At 37.5% G+C, this 24,066-nt stretch overlaps 1 protein-coding gene across 1 annotated transcript in view; it reads left to right on the plus strand.

The window, feature by feature from the left end:
• grk3 (G protein-coupled receptor kinase 3) overlaps window positions 1-24,066 on the plus strand; it is a 70,960-nt gene that overhangs the window by 5,194 nt on the left and 41,700 nt on the right. The window contains exon 2 of the mRNA XM_039677307.2: window positions 7,040-7,116. Within this exon, the coding sequence (XP_039533241.1) occupies window positions 7,040-7,116 (77 nt within the window). The remainder of the gene's footprint in view (window positions 1-7,039; window positions 7,117-24,066) is intronic.

Raw genomic sequence — 24,066 nt, forward strand, 5'->3', positions numbered from 1 at the left:
AGACGAGGCAGACGCAAATTTGACGCGCTATTCGTGTCCGGTGTGAACGCACCGTAATAAATGGTAAAAAAGTAGCAAGTAGGGCTGTCAACTTTAGTCGTTTAGTCGACTAATCGGTCGATGCCGTCGTGGTCGACTGACATTCTTATTGGTCGACCAGTTGCATTTTTTTTTTTTTTTTTTTTTTTTTTTTTTACCAATAGAAGGAATTTTTCAATGACTTACTCCTTGATATTTATTCATTTATAATCAGTTATTTATTACTGTATTCTAAATATAATTAGCCTATGTTTTGTCCCCAACTTTAAAATGCTTTAATTTAGGCTATTTTTGTAACTGCGCCACAGTTTAGCGCACACACATAATACACTCGGGAACCGCACCTGTGGCTGGCTGCGCTGCTGCTCGCGCTCGGTAAGGGATGCTGTATTCATTCTGTTAGAACGCTGCTTGTTTTGGCTTTAGTCGACAAAATGTCCAGGAAATATAAATCTTTTGTCTGGCTGCATTTTAAAACAAAGACGACAAGACTGTGGAGGGAGGCGATCGCGTTGCCATTATGAGCGCGCAAGTCGCGCGCCTACATTTACATCGAACTTGAGCGCGCAAAAGACGTGAGCAGCCTTTTAACGGCTATATCATGCTGACTCAATAGATTGTGTTTTCTTAATGTTTTCGTTTTTATTTGTACACTTGACGCATTTGAAAATAGCCTAAATAATGCAACAAAACGAAAATAAACCTATACGCGGTACAGCCTATTATAGGATTGTTTTTAAGTTATTTGGGTTTTTTTGAGTGTTGTTTAAAACGCCTTGATCGTCAGGACTAAAGTTAACCCATAGCTTTGAAAGTAAAGAAGAATATAAAGCCTGTATAAACGAGAGCTTTTGTTGGGATTTTTCATTATGTGGCAGATAGCAGTTATATTTTTTGCAGCGTGTGGTGTGGTCCGGTGCGCGATTGGGACTGTACTATTAGACCTAGGACAGAGCTCTTCACTTTTTGCAGTTAAAAAATCACTTAATTTTCAAAGAATTATATTATTATTATAGTTTTATTTATTTGTGATGTTTTTTCGTTGTTGTTTTATAAATGCTCAATGACAATTGTTTAAAAAATGTTTAATCAAAATATCACGTTTTTTTTTTTTTTTTTTAGTCGACTAATCGTCGAGCAGGACTCGACTTTGGTCGACTAAGGATTTCTTTGGTTGAATACAGCCCTAGTAGCAAGTAACAAAAGTCTCATTAAAAAACAAAATAATTTCTTCATTGTAACTGAATTAGACTAAAACAATTAAAGAGCGCTCTTTTTATAATCACTGAAGCTGACCGTCAGTTCAGTAAGAAACTATTTTTAAAAAATGGCACATTTAATAACAGTAGAATTTTTAGCCTAAATTTCCCTATGAAAATAATTTTTTGCACATTACTGTTCATAATAAAAGTTAATTTTATCTGCATTGCAATTCAAGCTCAGTGCTTTACTGGCAAATTTTCTATAAACAAACAAGTAATGTTATTAGTAACTGCTCTTATTAATGCAAAAAAGTAATTTTTTAATTAAAAATCCCCCCTGCACCACCAAATCAGGTGCTGCCGCCACCATCTGTAAAACTTGGTCAAGCGGCTGTCAGAGCAGAAACAAAGCTCATTCTCTCCATATGTTTTTCCATCGTTTCCAGGTGCGCTCATGTATAAATTGTAAAATAAACCATGCCCTTGAAAAATTCAGGACAGAAGTGGTTGAAAATAGACAAAACAGAATAGACAGATTAAAATACCATGTGTTCACTTGCGAACGCATCCTAATTTTAGGTGTAAACAGGGCCTTAGAAAGCGAATACATTAATCAGGTGGTCACTTTGGTGTCTTTAGAAATACTAAAATAAACTTGATAGACCTAGTATATTTTTAGTTATGGCCTTTGTTGGAGTTGATTGTACTTGGTCTATCGGATATCATGTGAGAAGAAAACCGTAAAAGTGATAAATTGGCTATGCCTTCACATTTATGTAGTTATTTGGCCGGTTACAACCCTGTCGGGAGACTGAACAGTGAACACTGTAAATGTTGTTTAAACCTACTTTTGGTAACAAACCGAGGCCAAATCAAAAGGAAATGGTATTTCAGATTTCATAGTTTGCTCATCTCATGGGATCTCTATGGTTATATGACTGTCAGTTTACAATGTAAAGCCTGTAGTTCAACACAAAGGTTTTATTGTACAGTTTACATGAACGTGTCTCAATATAGACTCTGTATCCGTGGAATTGCAGTAGTTGGAATTTCTTTTTAAAGTTTATATAACTCTTAAAAGTGATTAGTGAGCTCTCATTGTAGCTCAGGGCTCAATACTAAGGATTTTTTTCTGCTGGGTTCAAATTTGTGGACCCACCCCAAAAATTAATCAATAAATATAATAAAATAGGTATTGTTTTCTTTAGTGATTTTTCAAAAATATTGAATTGGAATATTTGGGCTCATTAAAAAAAAAAAAACATTTCCATTTATTGCACAGAACGTACATATACACTTGAGTCAGCATGGTTATATCATGTTTATGTTGTTTCGCATGTTAAAAATAACAAGAATATCCACATGCTTGATTGAGGGACACAAAGATAAGTTTCTTATATGAGAGTTTCTCACCATGCTATGTGTTTTCTGTTCTTAAACCCATCTCCCTCAACAAAAATTAATCTTTTAATTTTTTAATCTCTAATTTTGCTGTAAGATAAGTTATCTTCTCTCAGGAGTACTGAATGGTTTGAAATCACTTGAATGTTTAAATTGGCAGCCGCAAGACTTAAAAATACGTGCAAATTATAAACTTAAAGGACAAGTTCTGTATTTTACATTTATAGCCCGGTTTCAAGATCATTTCTGATGAAATAGAACGGGTAAGATACAATTTGGACATGTGTCTAAGTTTTTATCTTAGCCGTTAAAACAGGGCTTAAAACAGGGCTTTAAGACCCCGTTCACACCTGGTATTAAAATGCGATCTGTATCCAGATAAGTTATCCGGATAATAAGTACTGATTCCATTTACACCTGGCCACATAAATGCGTTTTTGCAAAACGGATATAAATCCGATCTTCACCTCCTGCGTTATATGCAGATTTATTGGATTGCACGCCACCAAAAGCAACAGATCTGAACGGCATTTTATTGATCATCAGCTAATTTCCAAATCAGAGACATCAATAAGAGAGAGTGGCAACAGGCCTGGTAAGATCATTTCGTTTCTTTACTTGAAGATGTGTTAACTGCGTCTGTGACTTACTTTCACTTTTATTTGCGATGTTTTCACGTTGAATAGACGCTCAGCTGCTCATCTGCGGTGATGCGTGTCGCGTGTCGCATCTGACTAGGCTATAACATGACATAGCCTATATAACACGCTCTCACTCGTTTATTTTTTAGCATTTTTGGGAGGAGTAAAATATACATATGTGGTTTCAACAACCAGATTGCGTTTACACCTAGTAAAGATCCGGACACAATGCGAGCCAGACTACCTCCAGATGTGGTCAGGCAGATCCGATCACGATCCGATCACAACGCGTTTACACCTTGCATTAACATGCGTTTTTTATTATCCGGATAACTTATCTGGATACAGATCGCATTTTAATACCAGGTGTAAACGGGGTCTAAGTGTAAAATACCGAAGTTGTCCTTTAAGTGAAAGTCTTAAAGTGCATAAATGTTTCTGGAAATTTCATGAGTTATGAGCGCTAAACCTGCAGGAATTAGTAAAATTATGCACAATACTTGGCCCTCAATGAATTTCCTCTGCTGAAATTCAGGCCCTGATGATTATGATAATAATAATAATGTGTTATTATTTATTATTGGTATGTTGTTTGGCTTCCTAAAAAATACCAGTGTGAAATGTGAATGTGATGTTGACTGATACACTATCTCAACAAAGTTTTTTGAGTTTACTAAAAGTCCAGGCACAAGACGATGCAAAGACTTTTTACTCTGTTTAATTTGGTCAAAGCACTTTGGTTCACTTAACTTTAAAATGTACCAGACTCCAAACACTGGTAAAGATATAAACATTTTGTTTAACCGTTAGTTAAACGTAAAGTTGCATGCATTAACCTCAGTGTTCATGACTTTTGTTTTGTAGCATGCAGTTTAATTTTTGTTAATGTGATTAGTCTAAAACCTTGAAGCTGACGGGATCTTCCGGATTACCTCCCACTTCTTTATAGAGCTGATCCTTAGTGATGGTCACCCATGTGAACACAACATGCAAAAGCATTCAACTTCTCTGAGTAGGCCAGCGTCCGAACAGAGCCACGATAAACTCGCAGCGAGATTCATTTATGGTTAATCATCTTCCTTCCTTCGCAAAGGCTCTCCATGGGCCGAGATGATGCTTGTGCTGGTGGGCTATTTAGCATCCCGGATGAAGTGCTAATGCACGGTACGAATCTGAAACGATAACGGTTGGCTTTTCCGTTCAACAAATGGTAAGCCATACATCCGCTCCTCATTGTAATTAGTCTGCTTTAGTGGCTCTGTTTGCTCGGAGGGATTACAGTAGTCCGCGGCAGGGCGGCATTACCACAGATCGAGTGAAAGCATTAGCCGTTGACATCAGTGTCCCCATCATTAGCATTATCACGGGCTCCATAAGCTTTGTGCCACTCCCAGCTGCACCTTCTGACTAACACAAGCCATTCAACAACATCAAAATCTTGTGACATTCGAGTGCTTGTTTGTTGTTATTCAGTAAGCAACTGTTTTAAACAACTGTGGTGTAAGAGAACCATATCAATATCCCATATTGGCAGCGGGTAAGGATCCAGTGTGTATAAAAACATAAGCTGATGGTACAATAAAGGCGTTTGTTAATAAATAGAAGGTACTTTGTCCTTTGCCAGTAGCGGCGGAGAGAGATAACGCGGCTCTGCTACATTCTCCTCGGGCCAGTCGTGAGCCCGCTGGCAGAGAGGTGAGATTTTGTCAGCATGACTGGAAGTGTTTGAGGAGCTGGCAGGATTGTTTGACAGCGAGACGAGTGGAAGAGACTGGAGATTGTTTCAGTCTCGTAGACGTTGTGGGACGGAACTGATGCGATTGCCGACAGACAGAGAAAGAGATGAATGTGTCTGAATCCAGTGAGAGACAGATATCATGGGGTTGAATACACGGGTGCAATCCTGTTTTAAATCGCATCCATTAGTCGGTGGTTTTGAACTAGTTACCACTTTTTCGATGCTAAAGTCGAGTTAATGTGTCATAATAATGTAGGCCAGGTGATAAAATATGAATGCGCTGCGCGAGTAAAACATGTAGTCATTAATAAATGAGAAGTTTGTTTATGTCTTAAAAGGGCTCGTGGCAGGCTTGAGGTTTCAAACACTCAAGTGTATGGTTTATAAGCGCTCCAGATATCAGCTTTTGCTTTTTACAGTAATGTGTCAGGTCATTTACTAGGGAAGGGCGCTAAAATGTTGCTTTTAAGGCCTATATTGAGCCGATAAAGCTCTTTTTGTGTATCTGCTTAGAAATTACTTGAAGGGTGGGTTTTCAGCATGTTAAATGCCAGAAATAGAATTATTTTGTTATGCACCAATATAACAAATGCATGCAAGGTTTGTGGTTGATAATCTTTTTTTATTTTTTTTACATTTATTTGATCACAAATAAAAGAAAAACTATAATTTTGTGAATGTTATTACAATGTAAAAGATTTTCAGTGTATTCGAAGAAACGGTAATAATTTTTTTTCTTTTAGGATTGATGAATAGAAAGTACAAAAGAACAGCATTTATTTGAAATGGAAATCTTTTGTAATATAATAAATGTATTTGTCACTCAATTTAATGTGTTATTGCTGAATAAATTTCTTTGAAATGGTAAGAGATTTTTTTTTTTATCAACATTTTAGAATAATGATAAAAACAAATTGTTGAATAGGCTCTATGCACGAACTCTGCTGACGTGTGTCCGAAAGAATCTCAGTCAGCTTCTTTACTTCCGGAAGCGCGTTCTGCAGGCCAAGTATATAGTGGCAAAACTTTAATAAAATCCGTTTTCTCAGAAACGCAGACAACGATTTCGCTAGTCGAATTTCGTACGATATGAGAGAATACTAACCCTTAAAGTTGCTGATGTAGCTCGAAATATATCATTTAAATAACTTCTCTTTTTTACTCTTCTGTGACAGCTAACTGCCTCACAGTGTTGTTAACATCATTCACGTTAACCGCAGGACGGTTTTATAAACAGCAAGTGTAATTTGACACTATCTCCACCTAACGCAAAACCCGGCTTCTGACGCAGCACTGGATGTAACTGGGCGTGCTGAGACAAACCCGGTAGCGATCGTGCATAGAGCCATGAATTGATTCAGTGAAAAGGATCAACCCTTCCAATGCCATTTTTGCAGTGGACGCTGTCTTTAAGAAACTTAACGGCCAAATATAAATTGCATTATTTCTTCATGATATTCACAATATTGCCAACTAAATTACTATACGATTGTAATGAATATGATTAATATCTGATTGCACAGCCCTATTTTTAATTGCAATCCTGATATCAGCCCTGTCCATTTGCCGTAATGTGTCAGGTCACTTACTACAGGGGTGTGTGTTTCTGGTTCAGGACTGCAGGAGCATGTTTGGGGACACCTCTGTCTCTCCTGACCTGCTCTCTGACTCTGTGGGGCTGTGGTTGGGTGATAATGAGCCCTGTGAGGGGGTGCTGATTGATTCATTCTCCCAAACCTGCTGCTCATTAACACCCTCTCCCAGGGCAGCGCGGCAGTGCCCTCCTTTGGGAAGCGACGGGCAGAGAATTGAGCGGGTGGTTGTGGAGAGATCTAAACTAAGGCCGGGATCAAGGTGGAAGGACAGTGGCTGACTTCAGGAAAATATTCCTCTCAGTGACATGAATCCAGTTGCCTCTCTCTCAGTTTTAGCTGGTGTGTGGGGTTTGCATGATGTTTGTTTTGTATATGAAGTTTTGAACTAAAGTCATCTCTTTATTTTTACCCATTGTCTCGCAGTATTCGAAGTGTCATGCAGAAGTACCTGGAGGAAAGGGATGAACTGACTTTTGACAAAATCTTCAACCAGAAGATTGGTGAGTTTTCTCAATGCTGCTTGTTGCTTTGACCCAGTTTTGCATTGCCAACAGGTCATTTCAACTTTGTGTAAAGGACATTTTTAGGGCCAAAACAGAGTAATTCTTTGAAAAAGCATCTAGAATAGACCACATACCCTCGAGGAGAACATTTGAATCTTCGTGAAGTTAAATAAGGATCTAGTAATTCCTTTTTTCTTATCTGAATCAAAGAAGGCTCTTTGTTCTTTATCACTGGCCGTTATGTCTGCTTTTCTCTGAACAGTCACCTGAACAGTTAAACTCTTTGTCAGACAGCGTGTCGCACAAATGCGCTTTTGTTGTAGTTTGATGAATGCATATGCCCAAATAACCTCAGGTATACCCTAGTGAAAGCATGCTTTTTTTCCACTTGCCGCTTTTGGAGAAAAGGCGTTTGCTCTAATGTGTGAAGTGTGAGCTGTGAAGGCATCATGGGAACACGACAGCCAGCCCCAGATTTTGATTAACTTTAATTTTTACTTACTTTTGTGTCTGAAGTCCCAAGTGAGGATCTGCTTCAGTGGTTGGTTTCTCTTTTTTTCTCTCTCCCTCCCCGGACTTCTTTCGCTCACATTGCCTCCATGGATTATGCAATAACATGCTGATAGTGTCTTATGTTATATGTTATTGTAAGTTGAGATTCTTAGCAGTTACTATTTCAACTATCGAAAATATAAATTAAATGTTTTCTTACATTACCAACATCAGAGATCAGTGAATATGCGAATTATTAAATGTAACCTTAAAATCTCAGGGAGTACTTACTTAAAGTAATTAGGGCTGCATGATATTGAAAAAAATGTGAAAGCTTCTTAAATATGCTTAATAACTTTTTATCATCACTTAACCCACACGTAAAACTTTGTTGACCTAAAACTTTGAACTTTTTGAAGTAGCCCATTAAAATCATACATCTCCTTCAGTACTGTTTGAAAATTATTCCATGATATACCTCTTGTAGTTAAGAAGCTATTCTAATATGTTGAAAAAAAATAATAATAAATAATGCGTAGTTGTCTCCAGACATTTGACTGGTAGTGTTTATGTATTCTTGTTAATGTTTTCATAGGCTATACAGTATGTTTGTGTGACTGTCAGTGTTGTTACAAATGTGTGTAGTATGTGATGAGTCACTTTTACTTGTGTATACAAACAAGTGCCCTTCCTGAGTGGGAAACCTGTTTGTTATCTTAACAGGGAAATCAAACCGCTATGCGAGTGACATGTCTATAAGGCTAAGTAAAAACAAACGAAAAAGCATTAATTAAATGAAAGAAGTATTTTCACTAATGCAAATAATCCAGGTCCTTTCTGAAGAGAGACGTGAAGCAGGAAACCAAAGTCCGCTGCGATGCCGCTAGTTCACCATACTGAATTTGAATGACAAATGTCTCGGTTTTGCATCTGACCAGTGGAAGGAGATAATGACTCAGCCACTGGTTGCATAATCAGACGCTTCCCTTCTGTCTCTGTCTTTTAACCCTCGTTGCTGTGGCATTTCGTGTTTATTTGATGAACCGAATAATGTTGCATGATGGCTTATCTGAGATAATTCTTTCAGGTCGCATTCAGTTGTCATAGCTGTGGCATATTGGTTTGTTCTTGTGCATAACGTTAACATTCAGAAAACGTTAATATTGCCTCGTTTCTTATATAATTAGTCTCTTGATACGATTTGTAAGCTGTCTTGATTTACTGCAAAAACATCCTACTGTGAAGACCCTACACTTGCTGTGATCCACCTAGTCATATGAGACCTAATAGGGAGCAACAAGTAGCTTTTACCATTAAAATTTCATGAGAAATGAATAGAAATCATTCTTGCTTTGCAGGAGTAGATGTAGAGAAAAACACGCAGATGAAAAACTCAAGCTCAGGGGTGTCTGTCGGCCGAGAATGACAGGGGAAAATGCCATCCTCCTTCATGAATTTAATTTGGTTTGACAGTCACAGCCATGAAGACGTTGGCGTGGAAAAACTGAGCGTTTGATGTTTGACTTTATTAGCAGAAGAACTCGATTTACTGGCTCATCTGGAATGGTCTAGATAATGTGTCTATACATGTTGTAATATGAAAAGCATTAATAAACATTGAAAGAAGGAGCAACGGGGTTGTTTATTCAAGTCTAGGATGGTTTTTTTTTCTTCAGCAAGATTTTAGATGTCGTTCTGAAGTTTAATACTTATGTTAAGATCATCAATGTCGTTCTGATTGTTTTGATTGATTTTTAATGCTTTTTTTTCTCAGCATTAAAGTAGTAGTTCACCTCAAAATGAAGATGTCCTTATAATTTACTCAACCCAGTGCCATCCAAGATGTTCATGTCTTTCTTTCTTCAGTGGAAAATTCAGTTTTTTTAAGAAAAAGGATTTTTTCCCACACTAAGGACTTCAATGGTGACCAAATTGTCCAATCAATGCAGTTTCAAAGGGCTTTGAAGAGATCCCAGCTGAGGAATAGGGTCTTATCTAGCGAAAGGATCTGTAATTTTCTAAAAAAAAAAAAATACTAATGTATATACTTTATAACCACAATTGTTCGTCTTGTGCTAGTCTGCGACACGCTAGGCATTACGTAATCACGTTGGAAAGGTCACGCTGGACGTAGGCCGCCCAATTGTTTATAAACGAGGAGGATCGTTCAAATTTTATTTTATGTTGAATGACAAAATTTGTCTTTGTGCCAGTTAATTGTTTAAAATCGTCCTTTCGTGTGCTTAATCCTTCATACTTGTACTTCTGCCTACATCCAGCGTGACCTTTCCAACGTGATTACGTAATGCCTGGCATGTTGCAGACCAGCACAAGATGAACAATTGTGGTTATAAAGTATATACATTTGTCTTTTTTTTTTTTTTAGAAACTGAACGATCGTTTCGCTAGATAAGACCCTATTCCTCTGCTGGGATCGTGCAGAGCCCTTTGAAGCTCTTCAAAGCCCTTTGAAACTGCATTGATTTGGACTTCAACAATTTGGTCACCGTTGAAGTCCATTGTGTGGAGAAAAAAATATTTTCTTTAAAAAACTTAATTTCTTTTCTACTGAAGAAAAAAAAGACATGATCTTGGATGGCATTGGGGTGAGTAAATTATAAGGACATTTTAATTTTGTGGTCAACTAATCCTTTAAAGGTTTTGAAGTGATAAACAGTCCTTTTGACCAGTATCTGTCTGCCGTAATGGGAGAAAAACATAATTTTCCTCCTTTGTGCCTGACAAGTGTAGCATTTCACAGATATCACTGTTCTCTTTCTATGCTCACAGGTTGATAAATACTTTTGCCCCCATTCTTAAACACTTCCATGACCTACAATAAGCTTGTTGCATTGATGCTTTTTGTCTGGGAAGTCAGTCACGACTGCCTGTAATAAAGAATGTTGGGCAGCTCAGGTTGAAGATGAATAGCCCTCTTAGCAGAACGACGTTGGTGTATCGGTACATGTACACTTGTATGCACGGATCTGTGCAGAAACGTGTCAGTTTGACAGCAATTTTTGGGCTGATGATGTCTCTCCATCCCCCTCTTCATGACACATGATTTATTGAACAGCGATGTTGGTACTGTGAAACAGATGCTGCACTGCAGTGAAATTCTCTCTTGAACTCATGACTTTGGCATTGACATGCTCTGCTGCTTGAGCTACAGGAATGATGATGATAATACTACTAATAGTAATTTGTGAAAGAACAGGCATATTTTACTGACAAAAAAATGCACATGCCTGAATGACATTCTGTGAATAGTGACTCTACATTCAGTCTGTTTCAAACACAAAGCTATTGTATGGCTTCAGAAGACTTATGTATATCCACCTTTTTCTGCGCCCGTTCTATTTTCCATGATTCATAGCGGGTTCAACCTACTAAGTGGTTTTCTATTTCCTGTTGAAGGATTTGTTTACTTTACATAGAATTAGGGCTGAACGATTAATTGCATTTGCGATAAAATCGCGATATGATGAAACGTGATTTTGTAATCGCAAGAGCTGCGATTACACTGGTCACGTGACACGCGGGAGCAGTCTGCAAGATCAAGCATCAACTTGCCACTCTACGCGGACTGGCGTTCAGAAAAGAACAGTTTATTTTTAATGTATGTGATATTGTGTTATTTATTCTCTCCCCAACACTCCTGGATCGATTCAGAGAATTTCAGAATCGAGTCTGAGCTTATAGTTTTTAAACACAGATGTGTGATGACGCTGCGCATGCTTCAGAAGCGAACCGTGGCGTGTTCTGCTTGCTTCTATTCTCTCTCTCTCTCTCTCTCTCTCTCTCTCTCTCTCTCTCTCTCTCACACACACACACATGACACGACATCGCTCGAAGCTTCCGAAACATAGTAACGTCATTTCATAAAGTTCGGGGTTGAACCGCATTACAAGGACATTCGCGGGCTTCATTGCTCAGGTTGCCGCTTTGCTTGATGTTATACTCTTGCAGTGCACGTTCTCTCCCGCGGGAATTTTCCTTACAAATGCTTCACAGAGGCATTATTTATGTCTTTTGGAATGCAGTTGGCTTAACGTTATATATTAAAACTATGAAAATCACTGAGAAGGCTGCTTTCATTTTAAAATACTAACGCGCGCTTTGTGAAGAGCGCTCGTGCATGCGGCCGTGAGCGACTCATTGGTTAAATGTGCATAAACTTGCATGTCAAAATGCTTTTATGACGCAAAATTAAGGTAAACACGGTCCGTTCTTAAACCAACACGACAAACCACATTTTTTCAAGAGATATGTGCATTAGTGTGAATGCAGCTTATCATATCTAAACTGAGGGGGAAAATCACTCCAGCTCTTTACTGATAAACATTCAGACTATTTCTTTATTGCTTGTAATGCTTTTTTTGTTTCTCTTTATTTACTAGCTTTTATATTTTGAAGATATATTATTTTATAAAGCCTATTTAAAATTCTTAACATTGGTTTAATTAAATGTTTTTTTTATAATTATTTTTTAAAGTATGTGTTTTTACACATGTAATTAAATACATATTTTAAGTGTTATTAAGATTAATTAGTAAAAAAAGTAGATCGGATCATGAACTGCCTAAAGATTCCCATCCCTACTGTACAATGATTTATTGCTTGTGTTTGTCGACTAATACAGAAGGTAAATAACGTTTTTTTAAATCGCATATTGAATCGCAATCGCAATATTGGTTAAAAAAATCGCAATTAGATTATTTTCCATAATCGTTCAGCCCTACATAGAATGCTAGCACTCTATACATTAGAAAAAGTGGTCCAGACATTAGAAAAAAAATCAGTCTTCACATGCGTTTTATATTTACGGACACGACTGTTCTGAAAGCGACTTTAAAACTTTCACAGAGATCTTAAAGAGAAACCACAAAGAAGCCTTTCTTTAAAGTGAATTATTTGTTTTTTATTAATTGTATCTTAATTTCCACCAATGCTTCATCAACCAATTGCCTGGTTTTAATAAATTAGAAGTATATAGTAAAAAATAGATGATCATGACGGATGTGACAGCACGCAAACTGGATTTTGGTCTCATGAATGAAACTCGGCGTATGCCTAACCTCACAGGCCTGAGAAATATATAGACTATGCATCTTTGAAAACAGAGGTAGACAGGAGTCAAAGGACTAACCAGCCTAACTTTATAGTACTGTTATTCTGCAGCAATCGGGGTGATAGAGACTGTCTGATGTTCATTGCTGGATTAGGGAGATCGTGCAATCATGCATCAGCTATCCTTTGGAAGTTTTGAAGAAAAGAAAAACGTTAATTTTGTTTTATCTGTGATTTAATAAAAAATAACGTGATCAGATCACATTTGATGAATGTTTATTTTTCGATTTAGTTCAGCGATGTGGGGATGAGAATCTCCTTAGATTATCGCACTGTGATTTGTGGAGGGAAAAAGTGTTCTGCGGTGACGTCACATATGCGACGTGTAGTCTTTCTCGTTATGTCTATTCCACAACTGCTAGCCAAAGAATCATACAATAAACTGTCAAACTCGTTACATGAGAAATTATACAAAAAATTCACAGACAACATATGTTCACATTCATGGCACAATTCAAACGGGATCAGAAAATAATTATTTTCTCTCATTCACTTACATTGACGCTTTTTCAGCCTAGAGGTCCACTTGGAGTTTTAATGGGCGGGACTTACCAGCTCTATAGTGCAAATGTTACAATGACAACTTTTGTGGTGCTTTTTTTGGTCTTTTTTGGAGATTGACAGCTCCTGGTCACTTTTGTTAAATGGAAAAGAGTGGTTTGGACTGGGGTGGGCGATATAGCCTCAAAATTACATCACAATATTTCAAGAATATTTGCGATAATGATATTTATGACGATATAGAAATCCTTTTTTTTTTCTCATTACATTTATCTTGCCTAAATGTTTGCTCACTCATTGTGTTTTTAAAACGGGGTAATTTTGTTGTGTTTACAACACTAGGAAGCTTGATTTCAATCTTTGAATTAAATTAGTGGTGCACGATATATCGGCCGCCGATATAATATCGGCCGATTTGGTCAATTTTTTACACATCGGTATCGTTCCGATGTCAAAATAGGGCCGATGTGAACAGGCCGATGATCATCCCTGTGTATTTGACGTGCGTGTAGGTGTGAGTGTGGGGGCGGGGATGTTTGTTTTTGCACGCATATTAAAAGCGCAAGTGCGTTTAAACATCAAGCCACGAAGACGGGAACTGGTGAGCTGTTTTTCTGCCAGCCTTCCTAATGCGTATTTTTGTCCCGCCAAAGCCATATTTGACCGGGTAAGTGATGTAGATGAGTGACTGCTGCGCTTGTTTAACTGAGGGAACAAGAGAGAGTGAAAGCACCGGTCGCGCGCCGTCTTCAAAATGTCTTGCGCTTGTTTAACTGAAGAGAGAGTGAAAGCACCGGTCACGCGCGCCGTCTTCAAAATGTCTTGCTCTCTCTCTCTCTCTCCCTCCCTCCCGCATGTTTATGAATTGAGTTGACTGAATATCTTTGACAATACACGACGGTAAAAGGTCGGAAGACCGAAGTTTTTTTCTTCCGAACTACTGGTTGTGAATTGTGAAACCACACTTTCAATAAACCAAAAAAATCTATCTGTTGATGAAATGTTTTCTGTGTCGACTGTCGAGACCATAGACTGTAAAAATAGGTCGAGACAAATCTCGTGCGATGTTCTAAACTGGATAATCACAACGTGTGCCGTGGTTCCGTTAATGACACGTCCGATTCGCGAACTAATGACTCCTTTGAACCGATTCACTTTAATGAATGGTCAAAACAACTGATCTGTCCAACACTGAGCTCAAGATACATAAATCGGAAACACTTTACAATAAGGTTCCATTTATTAAAGTGTACATTAAATGTACACTTTAATAAATGGAACCTTATTGTAAAGTGTAAGGTTAATAGATTAATAGAATGTTAACAAATTTTGTTAACATTCTATTAATATTAGTTTCTATGCAGATTTACTCCATGACAAAACTACCCCAGTCATTCTAGAATGATTCATTCTTTCCAAATAGAGCAATTCAAGTAATCTGGTGAAATTGTTTTTATATTACAATATATATCGCAGAAAAATAAAATATCACAATGTCATTTTTTACCAATATCGTGCAGCCCTAATCCTCGCTATGTGTTTTCTATACAGGGATATCGACATCGGTAAATATCGGTATCGGCCATAACAGCAATGTTAATATCGGTTATCGGTATCGGCCACAAATTTTCACATCGGTGCATCACTAAATTAAATTGAAAAAATAGCAAAAATCTATATAAAAAAAGGATGCAAATAAAGAAAAAAGTTTTGGGGTATGTCTAAGACTCTAACACTTGATGGTGTATTTTTGCTTTAGCAGTTTAGCAGTATTTTTGCTTTTAACAGTTTTTTTTTTTTTTTTTTTTTTTGCATATCTTGCAAAATATTGTGCTTTGTTGGAGGTCTAACCTCTTGTAACCAAACCACTTCCATTCTATTGAAGTAGCTCCCTTTTTATCTACTAATTTGTAATCGGAGGCTGACAGACAGGTTATGTTGTTCGTGCTAGAGAACGTAAATGTGCCATACGTCATCGCGTCGCTATATCAATGATATCACCATATGACACTTTTTTTTATCATGTTAAAATGTATACCGGTATTATCGTGAATGGTATGATATGGCACACCCCTAGTTTGGACATTATGCTAAGCTTATTCTTTCATATATTCCGGATGAAAGACAAACAGGTTTGGAACAACATGAGGGTGAGAATGATGCAATTAAAATTTTTGTCAGAAGTAATCTTTTAAACCACTCCTACATGCATTTCACACATTTTGAGTGAAAGAAATTAATATTTAATGTTAGTTTAGACGTAGTATTTGTGCCATCAGGCTTCTTAATGTGTCCTGTCAGGGTCATCCATAACAGGTGAAAATACCATCAATAGCTGTGATTGCTCTGCTGTGAGTCAGAGTACTTGTTTATGATACACAGCCAGATGAGCAGTCTCTTCATTTCCTGGCCCACCCCCCTTCTGAACCATCACTTATCATGCAGACCCCTCCTCCCTCTTTATCGTCAGTAATGGTTACAGGATGACGGGCCAGAGAGCTGTCAAAGGACACAGTACACTCCGTCCCAGAGCGCGCACATCTTAAAACCATCCTCGTATCTCTGCGATCGCTTTCAGCCGGTCGGCTGTCATTTATTCTGCTGCACGCGTCTCATGGCTTTGATGCCTGAGGGAGGCATTCACAGCTCCTATTGATCTCCCTAACGTTCCGATCTGTTATGTTGTTATTCCTCTATCTGCCCTCCTCCTGGTTTCTTCATTTGTGTTCTGCCTGTCCACCCCTCCTCCTCCCTCATTCACATCTCCCTTTCTCTCTCTCCCTCTCGTTCCATCTGTCAGAGTTCTGGAATGGATGTTTGAGAGTTTTGTGTTGCTTAGCAACTGCGGTTTCCATGGGAACGCCAAAGATATTCTTTGTTTGCTTGGTGACCGGGAAAATGAAATTAAAAGATGAATTAGGAAATCGATGATTTCCATTCAAAGGAAGCAAATGAAACCCCTAACAGATTATACCCCGATATAATAGTAGGATAATTACACCCAACCTCTTTCTGGCCCTAGGCTGGCGGCTCTGATTGGTCGGATTGATCAATGCCTAAATGGTTTAGGTTTCATTTTCACTGTGTTTAGATGGGCCGAACATGCATTCGGTGCGACCATTGCCTGTAATGCTATTGTGATACGTGCCCGAGAGTGCAACATATTGATGCGTGTCCTTTATTAGTGAGTCAGAGTGCCTGTGCCCAGATGTGTTTGTGTGTGAATGAGTTCATGCATACGTGCGCATGTGCACACTAGCATTGCATTAATTGACACTTCTTTGATCCACCAGTCTCTGTTAATTGCTCTGGGATTTGGAGAATTAATTGGCCAGTCAATGTCATTATTTCCACCCCACTCGCCCTCTCTCTTTGGCCACTACACTAGGGATACTCAAATTACGCAGCTTAAGGGACACTTTTAGAAAATACATGGTGACTGGGGTCAGTGAATAAAATTATAGGTTGATAGGTTGTTAATGTTTGCAGTAACTATCAATTACATCTAAATCTTTTACCAGCTTCAATTGTAATAAGTCTTTAAAACCCTTTCCATTTTCCATTTATTATGTATGATGTGAATTCTAACACATTTTATTTACATACTAGAGTTTATATTTTTGCTGCATTGTGTTGCTCACACATGCAGTCCAGGCATAGAAGAGACCAAATCAGTGGCTAGTTTGTGGTGGCTGTCCCTCTTTTGAGTATAGACCAGACACCATATTAATATGAAGTCTGCATTCTCTTCCTGTTGCTGTGTGAACTGTTATGAGATGCTCTGGAGAGCTAGTCTACCTGGCAAAGCGGTCTTCCCAAACCTAGTGAGCAGCTTATTTTCTTTTTTTTTTGCTAAATTCTATTGCATGTATGTGGAGAAGGCAATCCCTCTTAGCAGTGCAGCAAGGTTAGTGAAAGCAATACATCCTAGATGTGGAGCAAAGAGAGAGTAATGTCAGTTAGAATTACATTTATTTGACAACACTTTACTGTAGTGTTCAGTTTGTTATGCCGGGCTCTAGACTCATTCTTCCCACTGGTCACACTGGATTTGCAACCGTTTTTAAGTTGGTTCCACTAGCGCATGTTTTGGTTGCACCTTTTTTTTTTTACTACAACATGGGATTAATCAATGCATGCTGATGATTAGTTCTCTTAATTTGCTTACTCTAGTTTTGCACTGATGTTAAAAGACTGCAGTTGACACAAGACCCCATGTTGGCAAAATGTTTTGATCTTTTTGACTATCAAATGAAAACCCATGACACCATGAAAACACCATGTATTGACTGCCTATATATATATATATATATATATATTGCCTTTTCTGTTTTCTTTGCTTTCCTCCGTCTGCACCTTTGCTCTCGTCATCATGGTCTGAATCTGTATGTTGGCTCGTCCTTCGCACTTTATTCTTAAAAGTAATCAGTAGAGATGCACAATATATCGACCCCATATCGATATCGGTGATAAATTGGCTTTTTTTTTTTTTTTTGTTATCATCAATCCGATAAGAAAATTAGGTCTATATATCAAAGCCAAAAGACAATAGATTATTTACTTCAGTTTAGAGATGCGCGCTGTTCGCCATTATGGTTTTGAGTGATTGGAATCACTTCGATTTGATAGCCCAAATCTGTTACGACTTCTATCTGCACAAAATGACGTGAATGCACAAGCGGACTTGACGTGTAATTCCCACTATTTCCACAACAATGACCTGAAACAGCAACTAAACCCAGAGAATTCACAACATTTTATTACAATAGTGTTCTTATTATAATGGCATGTATGTGATAGTCCCAATTATAGTTAATTTTGCATTTTGCCGAGATTTCGTTATTTTTAGAAAAGTGAAGCCACACTTTGGACCGCCGACGTAAGCTACTCCTGTTCGACTCGCGCGGTTATGCCAACACTTCTGGTAGGCGCTTCTTCGTTGGTGTTGTTCAGCGGTTTCTTCTGTGAATATTGAAACTAGGAATCGAAATTTTAACTTTTGAACGATTCCGGGAAAAACGAAAAGTTAGTCCCGATTCCAATCGATACTCGATTCTCGATACCCAACCCTAGTCGTAACCGAATGCGACGCGATGAATGGAGAATGACTGACAGTCGCAGCGGAGGGAAGAGTTTACGCGATCTTGAATTTAATGACTTAAATATTAATTTCTATCTCTCATTATACTATAGAATGGCTTCAGAAGACTTATAATATAGTGCACGAAAACCTTATGATGCTTTATAATGTTTTTGTGCCTTTTGTAAGTCTGTCTGACCGATACCCAACCCGACCAAGAATGGAAGTATCGGATTGGCACATGCCTTGTTGCGCCACACTTTATACACTTATACTTTTATCTCAGTACTTCTGTGTATGACTGGGCGATAAAACGATAACGATAATTACCGTAATATAATTTTTCTCGATAAAACGATAACAAGAGGTCGATAAATGTTCGATAATGTTTATGCGCCAAAAGCGGAACAAAACTCATTTGAACCGCGCGCCACATGGAGCATTTATCCGCACGGCTCAAAGTCCAAACGGCAGTGAGCGCAGTGTGAGCTCACTAGAGCAGACGCGATTGCTTTGATCGTCTCGCTCAAGACATCCGGCGAGAAGTGCTTGAGTTCAGCGAAGAATACAAATGTCAAGTTTAAACCAGTTTAGGGCAGATGAAACACCGCTGACAAAAAGGAGAAATGCTACGTGCAACGATACAGTCAGAATCTGAATTGATACTGAATCCATTTAGCCTACCATGGATTTACTATGAGGTTAGCCTAGTAATATTAACTGCACCATGAAATGTGGGATATATACATTTTGAATTGTATAATATTATTAATGTAGACAATGCATTAAATGTCTAATGGAATATAAGTACAGTGTTTAATAATGTATTTAACTGTTAGGCCACTGTTTTCATACAAATACCACAGAAACCATAGTTACATTTTGCCATGATGGTGAGGTGCTAAGTTATAGGCTTTTATCTGTGGTTATCATGATCTAAATGCATGATACTGGATGACCAATGGTTAATTTTAATACAACTCGTTCAGAATATTACATTTTACCAAATAAAAATGTGGTCGTTACATTAAAAAAAAAAAAAAAAAACAGAAAACAGATGTTACTGTTTTTGTTAATGAACATAAAATTAACATTAGCTTTGTATTAGCTTAAGTTAGGATGCAGATTTACTGTCAACTCACTGTCAAATATGCATTTTGAGACAAAACATGTAATTTTAATATTGCAGCCTGCACTGCAAACTGTGCTGAAATAATATTTTTCTATTCAGATATTTATTTTAAGGAAAAATGAAAAATGTTTGAATGATCTACCTCATATTTGTGAAATGTTCACCTGTTTGGCAAGTGTTTGTCATGATATGTTCTGACAATAAAGAGTAGTTTAAAACCAAAATTAACACTCTGGTTTACACAACTTTCACTTAGGAGCAAAAATCTGCCTTTAAACTTGAAAGAAATAAAGATTTGACATATATCGTGGTAATTATCGATATCGACTGATATATAAAAAAAAAAAATAATCTTGATAATTTTTTTGGCCATATCGCCCAGACCTACTTCTGTAATCATTTGAATATTTGTAACACAGAAATATTGATACTGTGTGTTTGAAAAGCTGTTTCATATACTGTATATATTTACAGCTGTTCTCTCTGGGTCAACGACAGCGCAAACAGATTTGAATGTTCCGGTGTAAAGTTTTTGTCATTTAGAAATAAGATGGCGTGGGTGTTTGAATCGAGATCTTTTAAAGATAAATCGTGCAGCTCTACTATCTCTCTCTCTCTCTCACACACACACAACATGCTGGAAATCTCCATTACTTTGCTATTTGATGCATTCAATGTATCTGTTGGGTACTCGAGCAGTCCGAATGACCAAAATTCATATCCCTTCTGTGTTTTGGCTTGATTCACTTCCAAACAGATCCAATTTGGGCATGATCCTCTTAAGTATTTAGAACAGCATTTATATGCCGTGACTGCAGGCGTTCTCTCACAGAATCATTGTCTCTAGGCTGGTCACCATGTTGTGTAGTTTTCTAGTCATTTCAGACTGTTTTCCCTTTTGTATCTCTGCCACAGTCTCTTGTCCTCTGTCCGGTTTTGGCCCAGGGCCCATGTTGGTTTTTACGTACTGTGGTCTGTCGTACAGTTATTTTCCCAGGCAGACTCGGGCTGTATCTGTATGTGCCTTTGCCCTGTAATTGCTGTGTTTATTCTAGTCGTGTGACATGGCTCTTAAGTTATTTTCTTACCACCAGTTTTACCAATCAGGTCCTGTTGGTTAGATCACTGCGATACTGAACATCCTGTTGACTCTTGGATAGTTTGAATGAATGTTTTAAAAAGCTGTCACCAATTTGTCAATATACAGCTGGAGATGTTTGCTGCTTTTCAAATTAAGCTTATGACCTTCCTTGAACGCATGGCAGTTTGCCAAACCTTCCAGTTTGACATTGTGAGATGACAGTTTGAAGAATGAGCCATAGCTTTCGAAAAAGCTATCTTCTGCTCCAAGCTGCTCCACCGCGGGAGTTTCCCGCTGAGCAGTAGATGTTTTGGTTTCCAGATGAAGAAGTAATACGTTCAGACTGCCAAGTCAGTATCAGGGAAAATTAGGGCTGAACGATTATGGAAAATAATCTAATTGCGATTTATTTATTTGTTTTATTTACGTATTTATTTATTTTTTAAACCAATACTGCGATTGCGATTTAATATGCGATTTTTTTTCTTCTTCTTTTCTTTACCTTATAAAGTTCTTTACCTTCTGTATTAGTCGACAAAGACAAGCAATAAATCATTGTACTGTAGGGATGGGAATCTTTAGGCAGCTCATGATCCTATCTACTTTTTTTCTCATTAATTAATCTTAATAACACTTAAAATATTTAATTACATGTGTAAAAACACATACTTTAAAAAAATATATATATATATAATATTTAATTAAACCCATTGCATGTTAAGAAATTTAAATAGGCTATATAAATTAATATAGCTTCAAAATATAAAAGCTAGTAAATAAAGAGAAAACAAAAAAAGCATTACAAGCAATAAACAAAGAGTTGTCTCAGTATTTAAAAGTAGGCTGTCTTTCATTCAAAGGCTGATTTCCCCCTCACTTTAGATATGATAAGCTGCATTCACACTAATGCACATATCTCTTTTAAAATTGTAAATGTGGTTTGTCCTGTTGATTTAAGATATAACTGACCGTGTTTACATTAATTTCGTGTCATAAAAGCATTTTGACATGCAAGTACATTTAACCAATGAGTCGCTCACAGCCGCATGCACGAGCGCTCTTCACAAAGCGCACGTTAGTATTTTAAAATGAAAGCAGCATCATGCATCTGTGTTTAAAAACTAAGCTCAGACTCGATTCTGAAATTCTCTGAATCGATCCAGAATTGTTGGGGAGAGAGTAAATAACACAATATCATAAAAAATAAACTGTTCTTTTCTGTTTGCCAGACCTATTTGCGTAGCATGACAAGTTAATTCTTGATCTTGCAGACTGCTTTTTTTTTTCTCGCGTGTCACGTAACCAGTGTAATCGCAGTTTTTGCGATTACAAAATGGCGTTTCATCATATCGCGATATCGCAAATGCAATTAATCATTCAGCCCTAGGGAAAATTTACCTTAAGTTGAGGATGTGCCATTTTAAGTAATCAATAGCGGCAGCTAGTTTACAAAATGTGGGCTCTTGGATGAAAGGTTTGTTGCATGATGGATGACAAATGACCTGTTGGTATTTTATCACAAAGAAAAAAATGTTAGTTCTTCTCTCTAGCGTGAAAATGATCTGAGTTTAAAGTGTAGCACAGCCTTTTTATCATTATCGGATGATAATCTTGATAAATGCCTTTACATCTTCAAAATACCTTCTTTTGCATTCCACAGAAGAAAGTTGGTCAAACCAGTTTGTAACAACATGAGGAAATGAGGAATGCACTTTAAAGGGATACTCCACTTTTTTTTTTAACTCCCCCAGAGTTAAACAGTTGAGTTTCACCGTTTTCAAATGCATTCAGCCGATTTTCTGATATTTATAAGAATATCAGTAACCAGACAGTTTCTGGTCTCATTGACTTCCATAGTATATATTTTTCCTACTATGGAGGTCATTGAGACCAGAAACTGTCTGGTTACTGATATTCTTCTAAATATCAGAAAATCACCTGAATACATTCGAAAATGGTAAAAACTCAACTGTTTAACTCTGGGGGAGTTGTAAAATGAGCCTGTTTCCAAAAAAAGTGGAGTATCCCTTTAATTTTTGGGTGAAATATAATTTGTCTTTTGTAGGTTGAATTTCTCCAAAAAGTGTGAATGCTGGTGTAATCATGCAAGTGTTTTTTTATTTTTTTAATTATTTTTGGAGCTCTGCCACTGGATCGACACCTTCAGCACCTTGTACTTTTTTTTTTTCTTCTTTTTTTTTTTTAATCAAGGGAGAGAAACCAGTTTACTGCTTGTTCTAATATGCTAGCCTGCATAAGTTCCAAAACTTACTACTCAACATGACATGTGCAATGCCTATCAGGGCTCTAGAGTGCGACCAAAATTTGAAAGGGTGCGGCTAATGTTTTTCCTAGGTCACACCGGTGCATCTAACGCAGTGGTTCTCAAAGTGGGGTCCGCGGACCCCTGGTGGTCCGTGAGCTAAAGCCAGGGGGTCCGCGAAATAATTTATAACAACCTAACATTTTTTTTAATGCTATGAGTCATGTTTTCTTTATCATCTGAAAACATGCTGTTTATTCCTAAGTAACTTATATAAAGCATTTAACATAAAACAATACAAAGTAGACACTTAAAGTTTTCTATTGATGGATAATCTATGTCTTTGCGTCAAGTAGACTATTCGCTGCTGTTGATTTTGCGGGACGTGCGCCAGAAAGGAGACAGAGAGACGGCATGAACCCGCATCCGGTTCTTTTCTGTATTTTTAAAAGGCATGACATTTTGTAGTCATTTATAATGTAGCCTATACACAAATAAAAAAATGGACACTTTACCGTTTCGGATGATGCACTCTTGTCTTATCTATGACCATAAATAAGAGTATTCCTGTTTCCACTGCTGAGGAAAAATTCCCATGTAATCGCGCGCCGGCGTCTCGCGTGCGCGCACAATAGTCAGTTCTAGCACTGCTACTGTAGATTTGACATTAGAAGTCTGATCATTATCAAAATAAAAGTGCATAGTGACAGGGCCGTACCCACAATTGAGGTTGTAAGGATGCACATCGCGATGATACTGACCTTCTCGTCTGAGGTGCTTCAGGAGACTAACAACGATAGCTCGTCATTGTCAAAATGTTTGAGTCGGAGTGAACTCGAAGTTCCCCGCACGACGTTTCAGTCAACGGTCATAAAGTGCGAGATAAGATGTAGGCCTTAATTAACATAAACTAAACAGCTGTTTTAGATAAAAGTTTTAAAAAACGACTGAAACAATCAGTTTGCAAAGTATTAATCAAGCTCAACTTTAACAAATGAAAAAGCAGGTCAATAGAAACATACTGTGCCCATGAGATTAACATTATGGATTCATATATTTAACACTGTATGTTTTTTTTAGCTAATTACAGTAGCTCAAATGAACAACGTACGCACCTATTAAACATAATGCCATTATCATTGTATTTATAGGCTTATGGGCTTTATTTGTGTGCAGAATAGGCCTAATTATTGAAACATTTCTCTTTTAAGGCCATTCCTGATTGGAATATGTGATTGTGTTTCGTGACATCTTGACAAAAAAAAAAA

Source organism: Pimephales promelas, chromosome 23, assembly GCF_988280905.1.
Source record: "Pimephales promelas chromosome 23, fPimPro1.hap1.1, whole genome shotgun sequence".
Classification (NCBI taxonomy): domain Eukaryota; kingdom Metazoa; phylum Chordata; class Actinopteri; order Cypriniformes; family Leuciscidae; genus Pimephales; species Pimephales promelas.